An 11787-nucleotide genomic window follows, 5' to 3' on the forward strand; every position below is an offset into this window, starting at 1 on the left:
TGTGGCAACAATGTTGATAGGCAATAGGAAATAAACTTCTAGCGCCTGCGGCATTATCAACACACACTTCGTACGTGTACTGCATGTTGTATCTAACCCCCTCCAACGCATTTGATTCTAAATTGGACCTTTAGTAAGGATCCCTAATGTTATTGATAATATAATATAGCCTATAGCCTTCCTCGATAAATGTACTATCCAACACTGAAAGAATTTTTCAAATCGGACCAGTGGTTCCTGAGATTAGTGCGTTCAAAGAAACAAACAAACTCTTCAGCTTTATAATATTAGTTTGGATTTTAAATTATTGTGCAGGGGAATCTTGCATATATTGTACTTCAGCATAAAGTATTTCTCATTTTAAATTAAATTCCCTGTAAAATTTAATTAAAAAATTGTTCAGTTTAAGATACTTTCAGTGTACAGAATATAATTATCTGATTTTTTTGTGTATTTTACAACATGATTTTACTGTATTCTTTTATGCTTTCCTTTGCTGCCAACATTTAACCTGAGGTTTGACAAAAAGGGCCTTTGTTTTCATTAATTTTACTATGAACCCATTAACTCTCCACTTTGAAACTTTGTGGACAATTTAATATTTGTACCAAAAATTTTATAGAATTTTTGAAAAAAATTAAAAAGGCATAGTTTCCAAAATTTTAAATTTAAATTTTAAAAATTATTTTGAAAATAATTTTTTTCTAGACATTATTGTGTTACATATCACATGGAAGGCCACACCAAATGCTGCAAAATGACACCTGTCTCACCTTTCTAACTTAATTTGGAGAAGAGTTATGGTAATTTTAAAATATGCCTGTCATGCGAATTTGAGTGTTTTTTTTTCTCGAAAATTTACAAAGCAATATTTTCAAAACGGATGGATATATCATTCTAAAATTTTATATATTTGTTAGTCTGTATGGAGGTAACATCTGTGCAAAATTTCATCAAAACCCGAGCTGGTGAGGTAAAATGGGTGTGTTGATTTGACATGGAATGACCCAGAAATGACACACACTTACTGCTTGTCTGTTTATAACATATTATTTTCTGTTATAAAAATTAATTTACCCCTTTTTTCATTTCATTAGGAATGGAATTTCATTAGTGTTGTGCGAGATCTCGAACCTCGAGAAAAATTTCGAGAAATATTGTATTCTCGAACAGCGAGCGAGAAAAATAATTTCTCGAAAAAAACGAGAATTGTTTTTTGGTACTGGTAACAACTCAATTTGGTATGGAAACTAAATTTGATATTGATAGTTGTATTTTTATATGTTGAACATTACACACACACTGCCATTATTTTAGTTAAAATGTTTTAAAAATACCAAACACGTTTGCCTGTTTGGATGAAAAATGATTTGGCGGAACACAAAGCAAACATGATGCAATCATTAAGATATATTAGACTAGCCGGTAGTCAACCATCCAAAACCTTTATCAATAACCGAGACTGTGAATAAACACTGTATTATGAAATTACAATTTATCCTGAAAGAAAAACTGCCGTATTTAATTTTTAAATTACGTAAGCGTAATAAATAATAAAATACGTTCGAACCTAACCTACAAAATTGGTTTTGTTTACATACACGTTATTACGGTAAAGTTATTAAAAGCATTTCCTTTAATTTAGTCATAATATTTTATACGGTAATGTTTAATAGCATACTGAAATGTTGATTATTACGGCAAAATACAAAATTTACTTTTTAACGAACAAAAGGGAATGGTGGTCATGCTGCCAGACCGAGTCTGCTTCGCTGTTCCGTTTCTTATTTCATTTCCAATAAAAGACTGCGCAAGTCATGGACTGGAATGTAAAGGAATGTATTGAAAACACAGAACAATTCACGCCCTTGTATTACGTAAAATTACGTAAATGTGTGTGTTCAAACCCGTTGAAAAGGCAGATTAAATAGTATGTTTATCCCATTTCCTTTTCCACCTTTGTTTCACTCAGTCGTAAGACGTCACGAGTAATGAATCCCGCCAAAGCCTCCCTAGTATCAATTTCTTTGTTTTCATTACAGTACCAGTGTTTCCCGTTTACGCGAGCTACTCTGCGGGTATGATAAATAATGTGACGCCTGTAAAATGTTATTAGTAATATGAGAATAATTTCCTAAAACTGCTTTATCTCTTAACTGCGGCGTAACCAAGTGGAAAAAAAAGTGTTGCGGGAATATAACAGTTTAACAGAAGTAAACTTTGATTTTACGCTAAAATGGAAGATGTGGACATATCAGTGTGGCAGTATTACACAAAAAGTGGCGATAAGTCAACGGGAACCACAATTAACATGTTAGCTACTAGACTTTTACCTAAGTGAGTGAATGTTTGTTTATAATTTAGTGTAGGCTTACATAACGTGTAGTGCATGTCAGTTGTGCACAGGTAACTAAATTGACATTCTATATGATAAACAGTTTTATGTATAGAACAATATATTTTGAAAGTGATATCTACAGTAAATCTTGATTATTTAAAAATTTCTCATTCTCTTCTCGTTTCTCGCGAGAAAAATATTTTCTTTCTCGAAAATTTCTCGAGGCCTAAATCTCATTCTCGCACAACCCTAAATTTCATAGTAATATGTGGTCTGTGTGTTAATCTAGGTAATGAGCTAGCTGTATGCTAAATCTCATCCAAATCCGTTCAGCAGTTGGGGCCTAATTAACAAACTTACATTATCTCTCACAAACTTTCGCATTTATAATATTATTATGATTAAATAAATGTCTACAAATCTGATTTGGATTATCCGGGGATCCGGATCAATGACGACCGTATAATCAAGGTTTTACTGTACTTAAAAGATAGCGCCATATTCATAATGCTTTAGACGAACCAAGAAAATGTTAAATATTTATAACGCCATGTTTGTTTTAACACAGTTTTTATTTTATTTTTATTATCACATTGTCACATGCCCAACAACAGTTGAGGGCTAAAGTGGTGGGCCTGACACTAAAAGACAAATACAGTGAAACCTCTTTAATACAAACCTGAAGGGACCTAAAATTTTGCAGTTTGTATTAACGAGGTTTGTATTAACAGGTGAATATGCTCACATTAATAATAATCGACAAAATCAAGTATTGATTTTTTACTCGAAAATTAGTCAAATAGAGAATTAAAGAGGCTTGAAAAATTCATTGATTTTTTCTGCACTTTTTTAGTTGCATAAATGTCCTTTACTGCACTGCAAAGTTTGTCGAAGGAAGACAAGACATCAGTGTCTACATCACTAGCAGCCAGAACATTTTCCAAGACAATTAATGCTGAAGTGGACTTCACTCTAAGAATTTTTAAAAAATATTTCAACCTCAAAATTAGTGTCAGAAATATATCAGTTACTTGTCATTAAAGTTAAATCAGTTAAAAAATAAATAAAAATGGAAGTATTTTACTTAATTCAATTTACACTTGTAAAAAAAACATACGCACAATAAATCTACATGGAAATTAAAGTCTTTTTCAATATCCTGAAGTCTGAAATATGTTTACTTATGTCATCAAATGTAGAGCTGTACTGAAGAAGCCGATTTTGCCAATATTTAGTTGAATCGGCATTTCTGCCGACTTCCGATACGCTTGTTAATTTTCGGCCGATATTACTGAAAAACGAGAGAGACTGCCATAACCTAAAAATCCACGATTACCCTTTTCGCTTTTCGTAGTAGTACTGCATTTTTTCAGATCGCATTATTTCTTCGCAACATGTGCCAAACGTACATATAAAAATTTAACATCCTATTTTTCAATAATGTTCTTTATTTTTAATATGTCATAAATAAATACATTACCGTCACGGTAAATATACATCTCGGTTGTTACGGTAACTGTAGTGCAAATGTGGTAGCTATCGTGCTTCTGTAGTAATTATGGTATTGACAAAGAATCTTTAGTTCTTTTTATGGTAATTATCTTAGGATAACAATTGGGTTTGTACTGTAGTTATGGTACATAATCCAATTTCTTCGTAAGTTGTTGTTCATTTGTCTTTTCTTCATATTTACGTGCTCCATATCTTGGCTGCAGATTTAAGTTGATTTTACTACTGTATACTATCGTTACTGTTTTTATGACGGTTTCTTTCTAAGAAATGGTTATTTCTGCAAAATCTTTATGGTTAAACGATCATCTATTATAATTTATAGTGACGGGACTACATATTTTGTACTATCAATGCGGACAAAACGATAATTCGAACATCGGTACAAGCGGACTTTTTTAACCTTAGTTGTATGGCAATTTTGCCGGGACCGTAGACAGTATACGATAAACACGGACAATCGATACATGCGAGTTCGATACAGTGTTGCCAGACGTACGAGAATTCTCGTATTTGTACGAGAATGTAGAACCTGTGTACGTTGTACGAGGTAAAGTTGGATCTCGTACGCTTTTGTACGAGAATTTTGAAGATCACTATCACTGTTGGTTTTTTTACCTGGGTTCTAGTAAGATATATTAGTTTTATTGTATCGTTTTGTCAAAACAAGTGTATAACATTTATTTTGTAACTTAATACCATTAAGTGAAGTTCCTGCCCGACAGGGTTGAACTTTTTTTTGGCTAGAAACACAGGCGGTGCTGACTAAAAAATAGTGTTTGTTTTTTATTAGCAGGTGCCAACCGCTATTTGTCTAGCACAGGAAATAATGACCCAGTCAGAATAATGTTAAATGCACAACCCCTAACTCGCAATTTAGAGTATTTTTGTATTTTAAATAAACGAAAGAAAAAAACTGGATATTTTTTAAGAAAAAAAATAATGCAAAAAGAGTGAATGGCAGGAATAATGGTATTGTTGTGAAAATTGTTGTTAATAATGTTTTACTTTTGTAATCATAGGATTGTGAAAATTGTTTATATTTGTTAGGCTTGTAACTCAAATGTCAAGTATATAAAAATTTTGTAGAAACACATTTAAACTTTTGCTTTTACAATACCATTGTGTACGAGATTTTTTGTGTGACGTACAAGAATTTTCGTTCCTTGGTACGAGACATTGACATTTACAATCTGGCAACACTGGTTCGATAGATAGAGGTTTGACTGTAGACCATTTACCGTACAAATTATTTGCCGTTAACAGAATTATAGTGAAGCTGCGTGCATGTGATTAAAGTGTGCGATTCTTGTTCTAAAATTTCATTCGGTTTATCCGATAATAAAACAATAGTACACTACGTGAGCGGACGTGAGGTTACTTCGTAATACATAATAACGAATATTTCGTATTAACCGTATTGATTGACATTAAATATGCTATCCCAGTCTGAAGGGGAATTAAAAGTGTTTGAATAAACGTGAACTTTGAAATAACCGGTATTTTATTAACGAGGTTTCACTGTACATAGATAGTGGCAGCAAATGCGCGAACCCCCCCCCCCCCCCCACCACCACTGTTGGCATCAAGTGGGGGGAGGGGTGGGGACCTCGGCAGACAGGCGCGTCCACCCCTGTGAGGCGAGTGAGTTGTACACTGGCAGCAAACAAGACAGGACAATATACAACAACAACACAACATAAACAGAAAGGGTACAAAAAAACATAAACTACACTATCAATATATAGAGATACAATAAATTCAAAAATAATAAAAAGGCCAAAACAAATGGTAAACAAATAAACTAAGAATACAATGAATTATACATTCATTTTCAAGACATAAATTTCATATTTATTTTGGAATATAACAATAGAAAATTTAAAATGAACACAGTATAAATGGAACGCAATAGGTATAAAAGAGAGTGAATGGTGAAGTAGAAGGGTCGCTGTGCAAGCCTGCCTTCGCGCACTGTGGTCACTTGGGAACTGGCCAATCGTAACAAGCTCTGACACAGTGTTGTTTATCTCCATGTAACTCCAGCAAAGCCAGACGGGTGGCTGTTCTTTTATAAGTTTTATCAATGAACGAAGCATGGTCGTTATTAAGAACCACAGGATGCAGCCGTGTGTGCACTTCCTTTTTTGAGAGTGAAGCACACCAACCCATTCTTCTACACACGAGCACTTAGATCTTTTTTGATTTAGCCACGAAAAGTATCATCCTGTTAACATTTGCATAAATTGAGATGTGAATTAGCGATAATTCTACAATCGCCAACTCGCACGACTTCGGGCTAACCATCCTCCACGATGAACTCTTCAAGGTTGTATTTCGCGAAAGTGAATTGACAGCCATACTCTGGCACTCCTTACCCTGGTGGATTTGAGACAGCCTGGGTACCCGCTGCTCAAGCGTGCCTAGCTGAACTGCATGTCTGTCAACAAATCAAACACTTGACAGTCGAAGTACGACCGTAGCTTCTCAACGTCGAACAAGCAAACAAACAAGCAAGCAAGCAAGCTCTTCTTTTTCACGTGTTTCAAGTGTTCTCTGTGAGTGGGAGAGCGTTCGGCTGGCCAGGGCAGTGGGTCCCGGAATGCCACGTGCCGCAGTGTGGCGGAGCTGAGGCGGATGTATTGTGGTTGCAGGTCGTGGCGTGGAGCACATGGAGGGGAAGGACGAGACGAGGAATCACAAGGTAACTGCTGCCGTTGTCTTTATTCTTTTGCTGCGTAAAGAAGTATTGCAATTTTTTTGCTGGAATCTAATTCTTATATATAAATGCAATTATATTTTTTTTTACTTTATTCAAACATATAAAGTATAAAAAAAACTTATGATCATAATGTTTTATTATAGTCATATAAATGTCATTTTTCCAGAGATCATACAAAAAAACTTAAAATATTACAGAAAATAATTTTTGTTAGCATATTTTTTTGTACAGAGTATCGAACCATAATTTAGTTATATAAGTTATTACAAATGAATACTTTTTTTATTTGCGTGTGTTTACTATCTGTGCTAAATGTCTTGGTGGCTGGCCTTCATAGTTGTGGCTGGCTCGGATAGCTGTTGATGATGATAATGATTCCTTGATACTCGTGTCTGAACACAGTGACTCAGGTAACGCATTGCTATAGAAAGCTGCGATGCATCTGGTATGTTCAAGGCAGGTTGATTCTGCGGTGATTTACCACTGGTTTCCTTGAAAGGACATTACACCACCATTCCTGGACCTGTGAATAATCTCCGACTTGGTCAAAAGTCAAAACCTAACCATTGTTTGCAAAGTTCATACGTAATTAATAGCCATACAACAGTTGATGAAAATTAACTTATTATAATTTTGACTTAAATTATTTTTAAAAAATTTTCCTTTATATGATATTTATTAGTTTTTTAATGACTATATAAGCAACAATTTAATAATTAAATAATGTTTTTAGGACTGTTCAAGAAAGCCAGTGCAAGCCATGTTGAGCATGTTTAACAAAGCGCTATGCGATGGGATGGGACAAGTTTAAGCCTAACTGGAGGGATGGCTGGGATCAAGATGCAGCATTGATGAGACTCGTGGGTAGGGGACGGGAGAACCCGAGGAAACCCCCCGACATGTTTCACCCCAGCACAAAGTGCGGGTTCGACCTGCCAGGAAGGAAGCCCGGATCGCCTGGGATCCAGAACTGCAACGTGTGTCGAGAGTGTTGCATTTACCGCACGTTAGTTAGTCTATTATTTCTTTATAAAAACCCTATAAAAATGTTGATTTTGAATGTACGTAATGTAATATCATGCATAGATTTTAGTGTAGTTATATTCTTGTGAACGTATTTTATCCTTTGGATAAATCTTTCGCTAACACCAGTGTAATTTGCGGCTTTTGCATTTGCTTTTAATAATGTTGCAAGTAAGAATAGTTTTAGTTTAAACTGTACAGCACTGCAAAAAATGATTTATTTTCTCTCTACACTGTGAACCGCTTTATACAGTTGTGTAACCATTGCTTGCGTTCATGCATCACTATGTCGGACTGTCAACTGAGTGAGTGATAACGATGTTTTTGCAACGGCTTTTAAGTTAAACACGCAGGCGCCTCCCCTCAGAGCTTATACCCCACTCGCCCCACATTTTCAGCCAGGCAATATTTACAAGGTAGTCCTATGTACATTTAATTTACAGATTTTCTGTAATTATTTACATTGTTGAACTGCTCAGCTTTATTTGCTGTAGGGATATGAATTTGTTATGATAAATGCAGTACACATGTGGTTGGTGTTGTGTCGACAGCTCGGCGACGGCAGGCGACGCTCCCCCGAGCCGCACGGCGACGGCAGGCGACGCTCGCCCGAGCCGCGCGGCAGGAAGGAAGACGGCGCGCCGCAGGACAACGGGAGTGGCTCCCCGCCTCGAGAGTCGCCGGAGCGCGGTCGCAGGGAGAGCAGCAGGACTGCGGAGCGGGACAGGCACCGGGGCTCGGAGCGCCGGAGAGGCGGCGAGAAGCGGCGCGACGCGAGCCGGGAGCGCGAGAGGCAGCGTAGGGGCGACGATGCGGACCGAGACCGCCACAGGAGGGAGCGCGAGAGGAGCCGGAGCGACCGCGTCAGGGACTCGGACCGCGACCGCGACCGCCGCCCCAGGGACTCAGACCGGGAACGCAGTCGAAGCGACCGTGCCAAAGATGCCGAGCACGATCGGAACAAAAGCTCCAAACTCACCGAGGACTCTGACAGGTCCAGAAGTGATAAGAAAGCTGAATGCAAAAGCAAAGAAATAAAGTTAGAGCCTGAAGATAACTGTGCAGTGGAGAAAGTATGTGATGAAAAGAAAGGTGCTGGTAATAACGTGGAGAGGGGGTCAGAAAAGGACAAATTAACTAAAGATGTACCTACTGTGAAAGTGGGTAGGGGTGAAGCAAACAAGACTGAAGATAACCTCTCACGAAGTATTAACACTGAAGAAAGAGTGGTTAGTGTTAAACCAAGGGAGGAGGCTGCTAGCAAGCAGTTAGATAAACCAAAAAAATCAGATAAAGATATTAAAGATGTTGACGCTATTAAACAAGATTTAGAAATCTCTGATAAGGAACATAGTAGGAAAAATAAAGCAAAACCAGAAGAAAAGTTTAAAGAAAAGCCAAACCAATCTGACAACGACGAAACCTCAAAAATGGTCTGTAGTGAGAATGTAAAGAAAATGAAGGTGGAAGAGGTAGATGATTCACGTTGGAAAGACATGCCTGAAGATGAAGGGTGTGCGAGGAATAGTCTGCACCTCCGCGGCCGTAGGACTGAGGGGGGACGCTCGAGGGAAGCGGGTAGTGAGAGCGATGAGAGATCAGATGACGAGGTGGCTGCGAGTGAAGCAGATGGAAGCGAGTGCCGGGAACACGACAGAAGACAGAGCAAGAAGCCAGCGGGCGGAGCAGCAGACAGGGGGAGGCAGTGTCGCAGGAAGGGCGGGAAGGGCTGGGGCTCGGGCTCGGACTCGTCTGGCGAGGTGGACGTGGCGGGGTCCAGGAAGAGGGGCCGCGAGGGGAGGGGGAGGGCCAAGCGACGGTCGGAGCAGTCTCTAAACGCTGTCAGGAAGAAGCGCTGGCGGAAGAAGAGCTCTAGCAGCAGCGACGACAGCGACAGCGACAGCTCCAGTGACAGCAGCGACAGTAGCAGCGACGACTCGGCCAGAACCAGGGCGAGGCTGAAGAGGAGTCTGAAGAAACATGGCCTGCCTGTGAAGAAAATGAAGAAGCTGAAGATGGCCAAGAAGAAGAAAAAGAGGCTGCGTCACCGCAGACGATCCAAGTCGGACAGTTCCACCGAGAGTTCCGACGACTCCGACTACAAGCGGAAGTACATCAAGCTTAAAAAGAAGAAACGTAAGAATATTTCGAGTGACAACAGTAGCTCAGAAAGTGAAGTGAGGAAACGAAGAGAGAGAAGAAGGAAAAACAAGCAGAAGAAAAAGTCACCGAGCTCGGAGAATTCTGATGACGATAGTGCATCAATAACTAGTGATACTAGTTACTATAAGTTGATGAAAAAGCATAAAAAAAAGATAGTTGCAGATAAAAGAGCAAAGAAATCAAAGAGAGACCTAAAGTTGAGTAAAAAGAAAAATCACATGTCAAAAAAAAGACTACATTCTGAAGCTGAAGAACAGTCATCTAGTGATGAAACTATTTCAAAACCTGTGAAGAAGGAGCTGAAGAAGAATGGTGTGGAAGGGAAGAAAGTGCGTAAGGTGGTGGGGTCAGATGGGAGCAGTTGAGACTGAGTTAATCTGTTGGTAGCAGTGATGGTTGCATGTGTAATCTGTGTATCGCTTAAGAACATTTAACCATTTCTACTGAAACAATGACAAATGAGGAGTGTGCATAGTTTGGTTCAGAGGACTTGTTTTATTTTTGATATATATTTTAAGCATGTTGCATAAAATTCTTTGTACATAGTTGCATAAACTCCTAAAATATTTTCGTTAGGGACTTCAGTCTTTTCACCTTATAATGAAATTTAATGCTAATATGCCGAGAATTTTATACTTGCTGTGTATTGTATTACGTTGGTTCATCCATGTAGTGTTCATCAGAAACATTTCGGGGGTTCTTTTCTGAGAAGAAGGTTTACATTTTAGATTATTAAATATGTTTTCATTCTGTGGTAATCAAACGTTTGCTGAAAGGTTTAATATTGGTGGTATTTTACTACTGCATGTTGATTATCAGTTAGGTTTATCTGGAACAAGCTGTATATTGCATGTCATGTTGCTCAGCTGTTGGGCAAATGGAGGATGTGACAATAAGACTATGTTGGCACAAGCGGATGAAGCAGCGAAATGATGGTTGAGTTAAAAAAAATTACATGTTGAACAGGACATTCTGAAAAATTTAATTTGAGAGTTTTTGCGTATGCCAGAGACAATCTAAATTTAAATCTAATATATTAAATCAAAATTATTTGGGTTATGTTTGGTACAACATATTTTCAGCACAGATAAATATTTTCGTTGCTAGAGCTTTATTGTACGAAATATATCATCTTGTGCTGTTTGGTCATTTCATTGTGGAACTGAGTTTTTTCCACAAATGTATTTTATTAAAAAATACAGGGTGAGTTGTCGAGAACCTGATGCAGATTCTAATGTTATGTGTAAAAACTTCCCATCTTTTTTTACTTTCTTTGGCCTGGGAATATAACTTGTAATTGATTCTTTAATGTCTACTTTCTTTACTTCACAGGTGTTATTTATCACCACAATTATAATTCTATAGCTATTACTCATAAATAATTGATTAAATTGTCAAAACATCATTTTTATCTCGCATATTTTTAAAGATCACATTTAAATACTGTTAGGAATAAGATGTTCGATAACAAAAGGAATGGGTAAGTACTAAATGGGCGAGACTACGAAGACGTACGGTAAATCGCCAAGTGGTCGTAGTGCAGATGTAGCAGAGCGTGATCTGTAGCTTCTTGGGTGCTTGGTTGTCATCTTGGCATTTGTCACCAATAATTTTTATAAATTTTAGTAGTCATTTTAATGTGCCTGTGTGAATATCAGTTATTTAGTGGAAATCTAATATGAATATCAAATCATTCATGAATATGAATATCAAATTGGAATAGTAATAATGAGAAATAGATTACCATAAAAAATTTTTTTACACATCTTGTAATAACTTCTGAAAAAGTAGACAAATCATACCAAAGTGAAAGGTTGATTAAGTCAAGTCAGTTGCAGTAATTATAAGGAAAATGTTTTTTTTTTTTTTTTAAATTATGAAATATATATACAGTGTAAAATCTTTATAACGTTAATCGATTTAACGAAAAACTCCTTAAAACGTCGAAATTGCTTGACTTTGGTTGGTTTACCTTGTTTTCTATACAATAATACACACTGTATAGCGTCATGCTCACTCTATTTAATGACAA

At 37.3% G+C, this 11787-nt stretch overlaps 1 protein-coding gene across 2 annotated transcripts in view; it reads left to right on the forward strand.

Annotated features, from left to right (window-relative positions):
• The window catches only part of LOC134542663 (peptidyl-prolyl cis-trans isomerase G), a 39086-nt gene extending 27926 nt beyond the window's left edge, over nt 1-11160 (forward strand). For both annotated transcript variants that reach the window (XM_063387088.1, XM_063387089.1), the window contains exons 9-10: nt 6502-6551; nt 8144-11160. In XM_063387088.1, the coding sequence (XP_063243158.1) occupies nt 6502-6551; nt 8144-10120 (2027 nt within the window). In that variant the 3' untranslated portion in view covers nt 10121-11160. The remainder of the gene's footprint in view (nt 1-6501; nt 6552-8143) is intronic.
• Nucleotides 11161-11787: the final 627 nt, after the last annotated feature.

Source organism: Bacillus rossius, assembly GCF_032445375.1.
Source record: "Bacillus rossius redtenbacheri isolate Brsri chromosome 9 unlocalized genomic scaffold, Brsri_v3 Brsri_v3_scf9_1, whole genome shotgun sequence".
NCBI classification, from domain to species: domain Eukaryota; kingdom Metazoa; phylum Arthropoda; class Insecta; order Phasmatodea; family Bacillidae; genus Bacillus; species Bacillus rossius.